Source organism: Aphis gossypii, unplaced genomic scaffold, assembly GCF_020184175.1.
Source record: "Aphis gossypii isolate Hap1 unplaced genomic scaffold, ASM2018417v2 Contig01141, whole genome shotgun sequence".
Classification (NCBI taxonomy): Eukaryota; Metazoa; Arthropoda; class Insecta; order Hemiptera; family Aphididae; genus Aphis; species Aphis gossypii.
In genome coordinates, this window is record NW_026083481.1 from 4,665 (window position 1) to 21,798 (window position 17,134).

General features: G+C 22.5%; 1 protein-coding gene across 2 annotated transcripts; it reads right to left on the bottom strand.

The window, feature by feature from the left end:
• Nucleotides 1–772: 772 nt before the first annotated feature.
• Nucleotides 773–4,764, bottom strand: LOC126555817 (uncharacterized). 2 transcript variants are annotated; one of them, XM_050210694.1, is made up of 3 exons: nt 4,432–4,764; nt 1,417–2,214; nt 773–951 (listed from the first exon to the last, which is right to left on the bottom strand). In XM_050210694.1, the coding sequence occupies exons 2-3, from the start codon at nt 2,133–2,135 to the stop codon at nt 876–878; spliced, it is 795 nt and encodes a 264-aa protein (XP_050066651.1). In that variant the 5' UTR covers nt 2,136–2,214; nt 4,432–4,764; the 3' UTR covers nt 773–875. The 2 variants fall into 2 exon arrangements, with proteins under 2 accessions (XP_050066651.1, XP_050066652.1); XM_050210695.1 differs by having other exon boundaries at nt 4,420–4,764.
• Between the last annotated feature and the right edge of the window lie 12,370 nt (nt 4,765–17,134).

Genomic DNA, 17,134 nt, shown 5'->3' on the forward strand with positions numbered 1-17,134 from the left:
TTAAATTAAAAAAGACTTATGCATATTTACACATATATAAGCTATTAAAAAAAAGTGTTTATTTTTTTCTGAAAGTTCGTATAGTCATATATTCAAAATACATTTAGAGCTTTTTATATTTGATTTGGTTTGAAATGTTTAAAATGAAATGTGAGTACATTTACAGAGAACATAATATGAAGCAGTCATTTTTAATTTACTAATAAAAAACTCAGTTTTTATTTTAAACATTACAAACCTAAACTACTACAAAAAGCTCTAAATGTACTGTATATAGAGTGTATCACAATGATCTAACACATTTAAATGTAATTTTAATGTAAAATTGTCATATCTTCATGATACACCCTGTATATAATATGACTTGATGATTAAAACTGTTTATAAGAAACTTTAGAAAAAAAACTCTTTTTTACTTTGAAAACATCAAGTTAATCGGAGTATTGCAATCTTAGTTATATGCCTAGTATATTTATTACGGTTTTATTTTATTATATAATATTCTGTCTAAAAAATTTAATTATTTTACAATATTATACATTTTATAGTATATTAAAATATATTAATATTTCATAATTGATAGCACTAAGTATATATGTATTAAAAAGATTCATAAGTAAAAAAAAAAATCATGAATAATATTATGTCATATGTATTGTTGGTATATATGTTGAACTCCATAAATTAGTTTACCATTTACTATTAAAAAAGCATAAATTAATAAAAATAATTAAAAGACAAAATGTAAGAAAAGCCAAAAAAATATTTTTATTGTTTTGTTAGTTTCAGACAAATGATACTATTATTCTACCGCCGTTGTTGATTATAGGCCTATAGTACATTGGCCAAAATAAACTGGATGGGTTGAATAAGTGTTATTGTTTGCCGTTAACTGTTGAATCACTTGAAGGATGGACAAAGTCTGGTATCAATTCATTAGCATAATTATACCTATTAAAAAAAAATATATATATATGATATAATTACTAATTATGATTAATTATATGAAATAGATACATTTTAAAAGTATAATAATAGGGTTTAATTAAACTAAGTACTATGTTATAGAAATTAATAACAAAGAAGATAGCACTAGTTAACATATTTCAATTATAGTATTTTAAAGTTAAGTCTTAAATGAAATAAATCAGTTGTAATGTATTAATAATCAACAATCAAAACATCAACAGAGCGGATAATATATATCATTAATATATTAGAAGTAGCTAAAATAAATAAAATAACTGCTGTAATCAGTAATCAATTTTTTTAAGAATGTGTTCTAACTTCTAATTATAGTGGAAATCATGCTTTAAGTTAAATTGTTTAAAACTAAGTTTACCAAGACCATATTGGCAGCTAATATATAACAAGACAAACATTTATTTAATAACTTCTATGATAATTAATAATTACCTAACTATGGCCAAATCATAGTGACCAAGCAGGTGAAAAACAAGTCCAAGTTTCCAATGACCTTCAGCATTTTTAGGGTTTAAACACAATGCAGTAGTTAAAGCATTTCTTGCATTTTCTGGATCAGATTTTTTCAAATAAAGATCTCCCAATATCATGCAAATATTGAATGCATCTTTGTGTTTATTTTGCTGTTGATATATTCGAAGAAGATTCCTGTATAAATCCACACTTTCTGCATTCAATTGGATACATTTTTTGAAACATTTTTCTGCTTCATGTAAATTTTTCAGATTGTGATAATACATAAAAGCCAGATCTACATTTATTTGTAAATGATCGGGGTCTAATTTTAAACATTTTTTAAGGGTTTCAACCGACATTAACATGTCACCTTGATAACAATATGCACTTGCTAAAAACTTTAAAACAGTGATATTGTTTGGAACTAATTTACTAGCTTTTTCCAATGCCTCAACTGATTTTTGGTAGTCATTTATTAAGAAATAAACTTGACCCAAATTATACAAAGTAACTTCCCTATTCGGATTTAATTCTAATGCTTTATGATAACAAAAAATAGCTTCTTCATATCTTTTACACGAAAAACATAAATCTCCTATTTCACTAAAATCTTCATAACGTTGATTAGCCATCACCTTAACACTTATTATCTGTTGAGCTTTTTTTGTTATGTTTTGAGATGGTGACGTGTCCATTTTTCAAACACGTGTGAAATTTTTAAATGAAAACAACAAATGATTCACATAAGCTTATGACCAGAATTTTGATAATGAACTGCAAATAAACAAAATATATAATTTAATATATTACAGTGAATATGATATATACACATATAACTTTATATTATGATTTACACTTACAAACAATAAATAATTTAGAAAATATAGGAGGACAATAAATACAAACTATTTAACAATTTACATTAAGGATAATCTAAAAAAATTATCCAAGTTACATTCTTTGACAATCAGGTGCGGAAAGGACCTGCAAATTACCCAGTTGAACTCGGTGAGCCGCATTAAGTTTGGGCCGACTAAGTAATATATGGTTGAAAACATTTGAATACCCCAAACTCTGTTTTTCTGAATAGCACAAAAATGTATATTAATGTGAATCAATAACTTTATATTATTGAAAAATTGGCCGCTAATATTATTAGTTGCCGGTCAAAATTCTAAAACTTGGTGAGACAATACGATACCTTGTTTAGGTTAGGTTAATAGTAAAATGGCCAAAGAAATTTTCCTAATAAATTTCATTGTGTTTAATAATTGTTTATATAATTTAAAAAACACTTAAATGAACGCTATACATTTTATTTTTTAATGTTTGTTTTTTTTTCATTTAAATTTTTATATTCGATTTTTAAGCTCTTAGCTTGCAGAGAAAAGATTGAAAGGTGATTGTTGAACAGAAAGTACAGTTGCCATTAGTTAATAATAAATGAATAAAAATGAATAATTTAAATTATTAGGTAAGTATTTACACAACTATTAAGAGAGGTGATAGATAGGGATAATAGGTGTTTAATGTTAAAAAGCAATGTTCAACAAGTGAATATAATAAGTGATAAAATTCAAAGAGATGTTTAGTATAGGTTAATCGTAATTTATAATACAACACTAAAATAAAAGCTTACAAAAGTATGTATATTTACTTATCAAACATAAAAAACATATAGATAAGAATATTATTGAGCGAATCATGTAGGCTATTGTTGATATTTACTTTTGGAAGAGAGTTATAAGCATTTTAAAGTTTTAATGTTTTACATAGATTTAACTCATTTCAAAATGAAAATATAAATGTGTTTTCTTAGACAAAATTGTTACCTTTAGATTTTATAATAGGTAAATCGGCTCTAACTCTACTAAACGCAAATTTTTTATATTGTATGTTTATAAAACAAAAACAACATGTATGAATATGATATCCGCTTAAAAAATAAATTCAACATCAATAAGCATTGATAAAAATAGGATTCTAACCTATGTATACACTGTATACCTAGTCAAGATATCTATACAGAACATCTATTAAGTTACATACACTAAATACCAATCACTAGTTTATGAGTAATATATAGCACTTCTATAATAGTAATCTTTACAGTTTTTAATACTTCAGTTTTCAATTTTAAAGGTTACATTTAGTAAAAACTATCATAATCTAACTTAACGATGATCACTAGATAGTGAACATTTAACAGTGCAATCAGAATAGTGTTAAATACTTTCTAGTTAAATTTATAGATTTGTGGAGTAAATTGGGTGGTACTCATGCTGTAATTGCACTACCACATTTGAAATAGAAATATATATTGCAAGTTTACATTATTGCAGCATTAGAAAATCATAAAATATTGTAAACCTATAATTTCTATTTTCTAAAGTACACATTTGCTTACAAATTACAAGTATGTATACAATTTCACTTTTTTACAAGTGTTGTTTTGTATCTATATCATAAATCCTATTTCAAGAGTTCATTTTGGCTCACATTTTTTGACGATAATTTCAATTACCTATCTATTAATAATTGATGAGTTTGATGCAACATCTTTTAAGAGGATGTTACTCGGTTTAAAATAAAAAATAATTTGTAATTTTTTTTTTTTGTACTGTATGAATATTATTTTTATTAGCAGCAATAAACCTTACAGTGGGTAGATATAACATTTTTTCTTATTTCTGCTTTGCCTATCACAAAGGTATTTAATAATAGGTACATTTTTAACTGCCAAAATAATTGAATACTTATTTAATAAATTAACCTAGTATATATATTTATTTATTGGGCGAGTGGGGATTTTCAAATGAAGTCAGTATTAATGGGTTAGAAATTATAATATTTCTCTGCACCGCCAGAAATTGGGGTCGATTTAAGTCAGTGTTTGTAAAGTTTGTAACAAATATCTAATAGGTAGGTATTAATAATAATAATATAAAACTAGGTAATTAATATGATAACAATACTAACGTTCATACTTACAAAAGATTTATCTGTTTGAAGTATATTGATAGTAGTATACAGCAGACAAGAACACAATAACGTACAACACAAGCCGCAGGAAACACACACTCAACTACTAGAGAAGTAGAGAGCGTACAATGTAAGAGATTCTCTATAATCTCTAGTACAGTATATAGCTAACTATATGACAGCCGGCGAGTCCAGTTTGTTAAAAGTATTAAGTATTTAGTCCCAGTGAAGTAAACAAAATTTTATAACTACACTAAAACTAAATTAAACACGGAAAATTCATCAGTAACGAAACGATAAACAAGTGTCTAAACGAAACTGCGTAGTGTGACAGTGTGTATCGCGCCGACAACCGACAACACGCGGACAACGCCGTTTGATTATACAAACAACCAATGGAATAACGCCATTGGCCCGTACAGTATCAGCCGGGTGTCCCGCTCATAAAAATAATTTAAAATGATTCGAAAGTCAATAAGCGTTATCAACTATTAAATACAAAATTCGGTATACATTTTATTTGTTATATAATATATTATATTAAATAAAATATGTATAATATATATATGATTTAATACAATACAGGCATAAACAACATTAAAAGTCATATTCAATTATATTAGGTACAGTATAGAATTATACTATTTTTTTTTTTTGTTTAGAACATAAGATAACATTCACATAAAATTCGTACAACGTTTTCTTACTATTGCAATATTATAAAGAGCAACATCTGATAGACGCTGCCAAAATTTGAATGCGGGAGTGCCGAGACTTATTGATTGATAGAATTCGCCGCCGCCGCAGCTATTCCTTTAAGGCTGTTGAATGCGAACCATTTTTAAGCGGTCATATTTTGGCAATATGCGATATCCTTCGTGAGTTAAGTGTAACTAAGTGTGTTGTGACTGATTATTAGTGTGCGTGAGTTCCCCGAATGCTATATGTAATTAAAGATAGACTACGGGCTAAGATTCTTGGAAATCAGTAAATTGTAGGTACATACGCGCAGTCTCGTGTCACTCAATTTTGCAATAAAAAAAAAAATTTTACATGAAAATCCCAAAAACCGAAGGAAAAATTCACCCAGTACCATAAGGTATAAGTCCGATTTTAATTTTAAAAACTTATTTGAGTTCCTTATTCTCTTTTTTAGGTTTTGTAGGAAATGGATTTTTGAATTTTTGTGTTGTTTATTGCATGTGAAAATGTAAATGATTGTTGTGAAGTATAGCCGTATAGGTGAAATAAATTAACGGTAATAATATTTTAAAATGTACTTTTATTGTTTAATCTAATTCTGACAAATTATTCCATAATTGTCGTTGATTATAGGCCTAAAGTACATTGTACTCAGTGCGTCCCGATAAATAGATACTAACACCACTTACAGATAGACCCAGCAACTACCGCAGTTACAACTACAGCCGTTTCCCCGAAAATACTGTCAAATGTGTAGTAATGATTTCATGCAAGTTATGATTTGAAAATAAAAAAACAGTCAAAATTGAATCGACAATAAGACACTGCACTAGACAGCTTTTAAATTAACAACACTACCAAGGAATATATATATATTATCAGCCATTAAATAAACTGAAAAACTGTAAGTAAACATAAATTAATCATATTCTGTTTTAAGTAGTAAAAAGAAACAGCTGGGTAAATCCAAAACAGCACAAACAGAAGTAAAGCACAAATCACGGAAATAACCCATAAAGCAGAGCCCATCAACAAGAACACAATCCAAACAGGGACACCGAATACAGAGAAAAAAACAGCAACAAGGAGAAAAGGAAAATATTATTTCAATTTCATTCTACATATAAAATTAGATAAAACCAATTTATAGTAAAATTATAAGATACATAAAATGTCCCAATAAAAATTTGGAAAAAATTAAAAACGAAAAGTTTCAACTTAAACATTTAAAAAAAAACCATAACAAAAAGCTCTAAATGTACTGTTAGTATAATAATATAATATTATGACTTATATTATGACTTACTGAAAAACATATTTTTAAATATTTATAAGTGTGTAAATATGCATAAGGCATTTTAAAATAGCTAATAAAAAACTCAATTTTCGTTTAAAATATTTAAAAGTATAACTATAACGATAAGCTCTAAATGTACTGTAAATATAATATGACTTGTTGATTCAAATGCTTAAAAGAAATTTTAAAATAAAATAAATACTTATTTTAAATTATTAATTATCTATATGTGTGTAAATATAAAGCAGTCATTGTTAGTTACTAATCAAAAATGCAAGTTTCATTTTAAACATTTCAAATTAAAACCATTAAAGAGAGCTCTAAATGTACTGTAAATATAATAAGACTTATGGAATAAAATATATATAACGAAATCTAAAAAAAAATAAAACTTAATTTTAAATAGTTAAATATGTGTAAATATGAAGCAGTCATTCGACATTTACTAATAAAAAATTCAATTTTTATTTTAAACATTTCAAATTAAAACCAATACAGAAAGCTCTAAATGTACTGTAAAGATAATATGACTTTTTAAATAAAATGGTTATATGAAATTTTAGAAAAAAATAAACACTTATTTTAAATTAGCTATATGTGTGAAAATATGAAGCAGTCAATTTTATTTAGCTAATAAAAAACTGAGTTTTCATATTAAACATCTCAAACCAAAACTAATACTAAGTGCTCTAAAGGTACTGTAAATATAATGTGACTTGTTGATTTAAATGCTTATGAGAAATTTAAAAAAATCATAAACACATATTTTAAATTAGCTATATGTGTGGAAATATGAAGCGGTCATTTTAATATATCTAATAAAAAACTCAGTTTTCATTTTAAACATTTCACACCAAACCTAATACAAAGAGCTCTAAATGTAATTTGAATATAATAAGACTTATGGAATAAAATGTGTATAACCAAATTTAAAAAAAAATAAAACATAATTTTAAATAGTTATATATGTGTAAATATGTAGCAGTCAATTTTATTTAGCTAATAAAAAACTCAGTTTTCATTTTAAACATGTCAAACCAAAACTAATACTAAAAGCTCTAAATGTACTGTAAATATAATGTGACTTGTTGATTAAAATGCTTATGAGAAATTTAAAAAAATCATAAACACATATTTTAAATTAGCTATATGTGTGGAAATATGAAGCGGTCATTTTAATATATCTTATAAAAAACTCAGTTTTCATTTTAAACATTTCACACCAAACCTAATACAAAGAGCTCTAAATGTAATTTGAATATAATTAGACTTATGGAATAAAATGTGTATAACCAAATTTAAAAAAAAATAAAACTTATTTTAAATAGTTAATATGTGTAAATATGAAGCAGTCATTTGACATTTACTAATAAAAAATTCAATTTTCATTTTAAACATTTCAAATTAAAACCAATACAGAAAGCTCTAAATTTTCTGTAAATATAATATGACTTATTGATAAAACTGTTTATAAGAAAATTTAGAAAAAAAAAAAATTTTTTTTTTAAGTATTTTTAATTATGTAAATATGAAGTAGTCATTTTTTTGTTACTAATAAAGAACTCAGATTTCATTTTAAACATTTCAAACCCAACCTAATACAAAGAGCTCTAAATGTAATTTGAATATAATAAGACTTATGGAATAAAATGTGTATAACCAAATTTAAAAAAAAATAAAACATAATTTTAAATAGTTATATATGTGTAAATATGTAGCAGTCAATTTTATTTAGCTAATAAAAAACTCAGTTTTCATTTTAAACATGTCAAACCAAAACTAATACTAAAAGCTCTAAATGTACTGTAAATATAATGTGACTTGTTGATTAAAATGCTTATGAGAAATTTAAAAAAATCATAAACACATATTTTAAATTAGCTATATGTGTGGAAATATGAAGCGGTCATTTTAATATATCTAATAAAAAACTCAGTTTTCATTTTAAACATTTCACACCAAACCTAATACAAAGAGCTCTAAATGTAATTTGAATATAATAAGACTTATGGAATAAAATGTGTATAACCAAATTTAAAAAAAAATAAAACATAATTTTAAATAGTTATATATGTGTAAATATGAAGCAGTCATTCGACATTTTCTAATATAAAATTCAATTTTTATTTTAAACATTTCAAATTAAAACCAATACAGAAAGCTCTAAATGTACTGTAAAGATAATATGACTTTTTAAATAAAATGGTTATATGAAATTTTAGAAAAAAATAAACACTTATTTTAAATTAGCTATATGTGTGAAAATATGAAGCAGTCAATTTTATTTAGCTAATAAAAAACTGAGTTTTCATATTAAATATCTCAAACCAAAACTAATACTAAGTGCTCTAAAGGTACTGTAAATATAATGTGACTTGTTGATTAAAATGCTTATGAGAAATTTAAAAAAATCATAAACACATATTTTAAATTAGCTATATGTGTGGAAATATGAAGCGGTCATTTTAATATATCTAATAAAAAACTCAGTTTTCATTTTAAACATTTCACACCAAACCTAATACAAAGAGCTCTAAATGTAATTTGAATATAATAAGACTTATGGAATAAAATGTGTATAACCAAATTTAAAAAAAAATAAAACATAATTTTAAATAGTTATATATGTGTAAATATGTAGCAGTCAATTTTATTTAGCTAATAAAAAACTCAGTTTTCATTTTAAACATGTCAAACCAAAACTAATACTAAAAGCTCTAAATGTACTGTAAATATAATGTGACTTGTTGATTAAAATGCTTATGAGAAATTTAAAAAAATCATAAACACATATTTTAAATTAGCTATATGTGTGGAAATATGAAGCGGTCATTTTAATATATCTTATAAAAAACTCAGTTTTCATTTTAAACATTTCACACCAACCTAATACAAAGAGCTCTAAATGTAATTTGAATATAATTAGACTTATGGAATAAAATGTGTATAACCAAATTTAAAAAAAAATAAAACTTAATTTTAAATAGTTAATATGTGTAAATATGAAGCAGTCATTTGACATTTACTAATAAAAAATTCAATTTTCATTTTAAACATTTCAAATTAAAACCAATACAGAAAGCTCTAAATTTTCTGTAAATATAATATGACTTATTGATAAAACTGTTTATAAGAAAATTTAGAAAAAAAAAAAATTTTTTTTTAAGTATTTTTAATATGTAAATATGAAGTAGTCATTTTTTTGTTACTAATAAAGAACTCAGATTTCATTTTAAACATTTCAAACCCAACCTAATACAAAGAGCTCTAAATGTAATTTGAATATAATAAGACTTATGGAATAAAATGTGTATAACCAAATTTAAAAAAAAAAAAACATAATTTTAATAGTTATATATGTGTAAATATGTAGCAGTCAATTTTATTTAGCTAATAAAAAACTCAGTTTTCATTTTAAACATGTCAAACCAAAACTAATACTAAAAGCTCTAAATGTACTGTAAATATAATGTGACTTGTTGATTAAAATGCTTATGAGAAATTTAAAAAAATCATAAACACATATTTTAAATTAGCTATATGTGTGGAATATGAAGCGGTCATTTTAATATATCTAATAAAAAACTCAGTTTTCATTTTAAACATTTCACACCAAACCTAATACAAAGAGCTCTAAATGTAATTTGAATATAATAAGACTTATGGAAAAAATGTGTATAACCAAATTTAAAAAAAAATAAAACATAATTTTAATAGTTATATATGTGTAAATATGAAGCAGTCATTCGACATTTTCTAATATAAAATTCAATTTTTATTTTAAACATTTCAAATTAAAACCAATACAGAAAGCTCTAAATGTACTGTAAAGATAATATGACTTTTTAAATAAAATGGTTATATGAAATTTTAGAAAAAAATAAACACTTATTTTAAATTAGCTATATGTGTGAAAATATGAAGCAGTCAATTTTATTTAGCTAATAAAAAACTGAGTTTTCATATTAAACATCTCAAACCAAAACTAATACTAAGTGCTCTAAATGTACTGTAAATATAATGTGACTTGTTGATTTAAATGCTTATGAGAAATTTAAAAAATCATAACACGTATTTTTAATTATCTATATGTGTGTAATATGAAGCAGTCATTTGACATTTACTAATAAAAAATTCAATTTTTATTTTAAACATTTCAAATTAAAACCAATACAGAAAGCTCTAAATGTACTGTAAAATAATATGACTTTTTAAATAAAATGGTTATATGAAATTTAAGAAAAATAAACACTTATTTTAATTAGCTATATGTTTGTAATATGAAGCAGTCATTTATTTTAGCTAATAAAAACCTGAGTTTTCATTTTAAACATTTCAAACCAAACCAAATATACTAAGAGCTCTAAATGTACTGTAAATATAATGACTTGTTGATTTAAATGCTTTTGAGAAATTTAAAAAAATCATAAAACCAATTTTTAATTATCTTTATGTGTGTAAATATGAAGCAGTCATTTGACATTTACTAATAAAAATTCAATTTTTATTTTAAACATTTCAAATTAAAACCAATACAGAAAGCTCTAAATTTCTGTAAATATAATATGACTTATTGATAAAACTGTTTATAAGAAAATTTAGAAAAAAAAAATTTTTTTTTTTAAGTATTTTTCTTTATGTAAATATGAAGTAGTCATTTTTTTGTTACTAATAAAAACTCAGATTTCATTTTAAACATTTCAAACCCAACCTAATACAAAGAGCTCTAAATGTAATTTGAATATAATAAGACTTATGGAGTAAATGTGTATAACCAAATTTAAAAAAATAAACATATTTTAAATAGTTATATATTGTAAATATGAAGCAGTCATTCGACATTTTCTAATAAAAATTCAATTTTTATTTTAAACATTTCAAATTAAACCAATACAGAAAGCTCTAAATGTACTGTAAAGATAATATGACTTTTTAAATAAATGTTATATGAAATTTTAGAAAAAAAATAACACTTATTTTAAATTAGCTATATGTGTGAAATATGAAGCAGTCAATTTTATTTAGCTAATAAAAAACTGAGTTTTCATATTAAATATCTCAAACCAAAATACTACTAAGTGCTCTAAATGTACTGTAAATATAATGTGACTTTTTGATTAAAATGCTTATGAGAAATTTAAAAAAATCATACACATATTTTAAATTAGCTATATGTGTTGAAATATGAGCAGTCATTTTAATATATCTAATAAAAAACTCAGTTTTCTTTTTTTAAAACATTTCAACACCAAACCTATACAAAGAGCTCTAAATGTTTGAATATATAAGACTTGGAATAAAATGCTTATAAGAAATTTAAAAAAAATAAAACATATTTTAATTATTATATGTGTGTAAATATGAAGCAGTCATTTGACATTTACTAATAAAAATTCAATTTTTATTTTAAACATTTCAAATTAAAACCACAGAAAGCTCTAAATGTTCTGTAAATAATATGACTTATTGATAAAACTGTTTATAAGAAAATTTAGAAAAAAAAATTTTTTTTTAAGTTTTTTATTTATGTAATATGAAGTAGTCATTTTTTTGTCTAATAAAGAACTCAGATTTCATTTTAAACATTTCAAACCCAACTAATACAAAGAGCTCTAAATGTAATTTGAATATAATAAGACTTATGGAATAAAATGTGTATACCAAATTTAAAAAAAAATAAAAACAATTTTAATAGTTATATATGTGTAAATATGAAGCAGTCATTTTATTTACTAATAAAAAATCAATTTTATTTTAAACATTTCAAATTAAAACTAATACTAAAGCTCTAAATGTACTGTAAATATAATATGACTGTTGATTAAATGCTTATGAGAAATTTAAAAAAAAATAAACACTTATTTTAATTAGCTTATGTGTGTAAATATAAGCGGTCATTTTATAGTTACTAATAAAAACTCTCGTTTTCATTTTAACATTTCAACCAAACCTAATACAAGAGCTCTAAATGTAATTTGAATATAATAAGACTTATGGAATAAAATGTGTATAACAAATTTAAAAAAAATAAAACATAATTTTAAATAGTTATATATGTGTAAATATGAAGCAGTCATTGACATTTACTAATAAAAAATTCAATTTTTATTTTAAACATTTCAAATTAAAACCAATACAGAAAGCTCTAAATGTACTGTAAAGATAATAACTTTTTAAATAATGGTTATAAGAAATTTAGAAAAAAATAAACACTTATTTTAAATTAGCTATATTGTGTTAAATATGAAGCAGTCAATTTTATTTAGCTAATAAAAAACTGAGTTTTCATTTTAAACATCTCAAACCAAAACTAAACTAATACTAAGTGCTCTAAATGTACTGTAAATATAATGTGACTTGTTGATTTAAATGCTTATGAGAAATTTAAAAAAATCATAAACACCATTTTTAATTATCTATATGTGTGTAAATATGAAGCAGTCATTTGACATTTACTAATAAAAAATTCAATTTTTATTTAAACATTTCAAATTAAAACCAATACAGAAAGCTCTAAATTTTCTGTAAATATAATATGACTTATTGATAAACTGTTTATAAAAAATTTAGAAAAAAAAATAATTTTTTTTTTAAGTATTTTTATTTATGTAAATATGAAGTAGTCAATTTTTTGTTACTAATAAAAAACTCAGATTTCATTTTAAACATTTAAAACCAAACTAATACAAGAGCTCTAAATGTAATTTGAATATAATAAGACTTATGGAATAAAATGTGTAAACAAATTTAAAAAAAATAAAACATAATTTTAAATAGTCTATATGTGTAAATATGAAGCAGTCATTTGATTTACTAATAAAAAATTCAATTTTATTTTAAACATTCAAATTAAAACCAATACAGAAAGCTCTAAATTTACTGTAAATATAATATGACTTTTGATTAAAATGCTTATGAGAAATTTAGAAAAAAATAAATTTTTTTTTAAATTAGCTATTTATGTAAATATGAAGTAGTCATTTTTTTGTATCTAATAAAAAACTCAGTTTTCATTTTAAACATTTCAAACCCAACCTAATACAAGAGCTCTAAATGTAATTTGAATATAATAAGACTTATGGAATAAAATGTGTATAACCAAATTTAAAAAAAAATAAAACATAATTTTAAATAGTTATATATGTGTAAATATGAAGCAGTCATTCGACATTTACTAATAAAAAATTCAATTTTTATTTTAAACATTTCAAATTAAAACCAATACAGAAAGCTCTAAATGTACTGTAAAGATAATATGACTTTTTAAATAAAATGGTTATATGAAATTTTAGAAAAAAATAAACACTTATTTTAAATTAGCTATATGTGTGAAAATATGAAGCAGTCAATTTTATTTAGCTAATAAAAAACTGAGTTTTCATTTTAAACATGTAAAACCAAAACTAATACTAAGTGCTCTAAATGTACTGTAAATATAATGTGACTTGTTGATTTAAATGCTTATGAGAAATTTAAAAAAATCATAAACACGTATTTTTAATTATCTATATGTGTGTAAAAATGAAGCAGTCATTTGACATTTACTAATAAAAAATTCAATTTTTATTTTAAACATTTCAAATTAAAACCAATACAGAAAGCTCTAAATGTTCTGTAAATATAATATGACTTATTGATAAAACTGTTTAAGAAATTTAAAAAAAAAATTTTTTTTTTAATTATTATATGTTTGTAATATGAAGTAGTCATTTTATTTACTAATAAAAACTCAGTTTTCATTTTAAACATTTCAAACCAAAACTAATACAAAGAGCTCTAAATGTAATTTGAATATAATAAGACTTATGGAATAAAATGTGTATAACAATATTTAAAAAAAAATAAAACATAATTTTAAATAGTTATATATGTGTAAATATGAAGCAGTCATTCGACATTTACTAATAAAAAATTCAATTTTTATTTTAAACATTTCAAATTAAAACCAATACAGAAAGCTCTAAATGTACTGTAAAGATAATATGACTTTTAAAATGAAATGCTTATAAGAAATTTTAGAAAAAAATAAACACTTATTTTAAATTAGCTATATGTGTGAAAATATGAAGCAGTCAATTTTATTTAGCTAATAAAAAACTGAGTTTTCATATTAAACATCTCAAACCAAAACTAATACTAAGTGCTCTAAATGTACTGTAAATATAATGTGACTTGTTGATTTAAATGCTTATGAGAAATTTAAAAAAATCATAAACACGTATTTTTAATTATCTATATGTGTGTAAATATGAAGCAGTCATTTGACATTTACTAATAAAAAATTCAATTTTTATTTTAAACATTTCAAATTAAAACCAATACAGAAAGCTCTAAATGTTCTGTAAATACAATATGACTTATTGATAAAACTGTTTATAAGAAAATTTAGAAAAAAAAAATTTTTTTTTAAGTATTTTTATTATGTAAATATGAAGTAGTCATTTTTTTGTTACTAATAAAGAACTCAGATTTCATTTTAAACATTTCAAACCAAACCTAATACAAAGAGCTCTAAATGTAATTTGAATATAATAAGACTTATGGAATAAATGTGTATAACCAAATTTAAAAAAAAATAAACATATTTTTAAATAGTTATATATGTGTAAATATGAAGCAGTCATTTGACATTTACTAATAAAAAAATCAATTTTTATTTTAAACATTTCAAATTAAAACCAATACAGAAAGCTCTAAATGTACTGTAAAGATAATATGACTTTTTAAATAAAATGGTTATAAGAAATTTTAGAAAAAAATAAACACTTATTTTAAATTAGCTATATGTGTGTAAATATGAAGCAGTCAATTTTATTTAGCTAATAAAAAACTGAGTTTTCATTTTAAACATGTCAAACCAAAACTAATACTAAGAGCTCTAAATGTACTGTAAATATAATGTGACTTGTTGATTTAAATGCTTATGAGAAATTTAAAAAAATCATAAACACGTTTATTTAATTATCTATATGTGTGTAAATATGAAGCAGTCATTTGACATTTACTAATAAAAAATTCAATTTTTATTTTAAACATTTCAAATTAAAACCAATACAGAAAGCTCTAAATGTACTGTAAAGATAATATGACTTTTTAAATAAAATGCTTATAAGAAATTTTAGAAAAAAAAAAACTTATTTTAAATTAGCTATATTGTGTAAATATGAAGCAGTCAATTTTATTTAGCTAATAAAAAACTGAGTTTCATTTAAACATGTCAAACCAAAACTAATACTAAGAGCTCTAAATGTACTGTAAATATAATGTGACTTGTTGATTTAAATGCTTATGAGAAATTTAAAAAAATCATAAACACGTTTTTTAATTATCTATATGTGTGTAAATATGAAGCAGTCATTTGACATTTACTAATAAAAAATTCAATTTTTATTTTAACAATTTCAAATTAAAACCAATACAGAAAGCTCTAAATGTACTGTAAAGATAATATGACTTTTTAATAAAATGTTATAGAAATTTTAGAAAAAAATAAACACTTATTTTAATTAGCTATATGTGTGAAATATGAAGCAGTCAATTTTATTTAGCTAATAAAAACTGAGTTTTCATTAAACATCTCAAACCAAAACTAATACTAAGTGCTCTAAATGTACTGTAAATATAATGTGACTTGTTGATTTAAATGCTTATGAGAAATTTAAAAAAATCATAAACACGTATTTTTAATTATCTATATGTGTGTAAATATGAAGCAGTCATTTGACATTTACTAATAAAAAATTCAATTTTTATTTTAAACATTTCAAATTAAAACCAATACAGAAAGCTCTAAATGTTCTGTAAATATAATATGACTTATTGATAAAACTGTTTATAAGAAAATTTAGAAAAAAAAAATTTTTTTTTTTAAGTATTTTTATTTATGTAAATATGAAGTAGTCATTTTTTTGTTACTAATAAAGAACTCAGATTTCATTTTAAACATTTCAAACCCAACCTAATACAAAGAGCTCTAAATGTAATTTGAATATAATAAGACTTATGGAATAAAATGTGTATAACCAAATTTAAAAAAAAATAAAACATAATTTAAATAGTTTATTATTGTGTAAATATGAAGCAGTCATTCGACATTTACTAATAAAAAATTCAATTTTTATTTTAAACATTTCAAATTAAAACCAATACAGAAAGCTCTAAATGTACTGTAAAGATAATATGACTTTTTAAATAAATGCTTATAAGAAATTTAGAAAAAATAAACACTTATTTTAAATTAGCTATATGTGTGTAAATATGAAGCAGTCATTTTATTTAGCTAATAAAAACTGAGTTTTCATTTTAAACATGTCAAACCAAAACTAATACTAAGAGCTCTAAATGTACTGTAAATATAATGTGACTTGTTGATTTAAATGCTTATGAGAAATTTTAAAAAAATCATAAACACGTTTATTTAATTATCTATATGTGTGTAAATATCAAGCAGTCATTTGACATTTACTAATAAAAAATTCAATTTTTATTTTAAACATTTCAAATTAAAACCAATACAGAAAGCTCTAAATGTACTGTAAAGATAATATGACTTTTAAAATGAAATGCTTATAAAAATTTTAGAAAAAAATAAACACTTATTTTAAATTAGCTATATGTGTGAAATATGAAGCAGTCAATTTTATTTAGCTAATAAAAAACTGAGTTTTCATTTTAAACATGTCAAACCAAAACTAATACTAAGAGCTCTAAATG

What these genes read in the sequence shown, in the direction of transcription:
- LOC126555817 (XM_050210694.1), bottom strand. Translation starts at nt 2,135, where the DNA reads ATGGACACGTCACCATCTCAAAACATAACAAAAAAAGCTCAACAGATA. An exon ending in TATGATTTGGCCATAGTTAG is followed by an intron (nt 952 to 1,416) that starts GTAATTATTAAT and finishes TTTTTTTAATAG; the next exon opens with GTATAATTATGCTAATGAAT.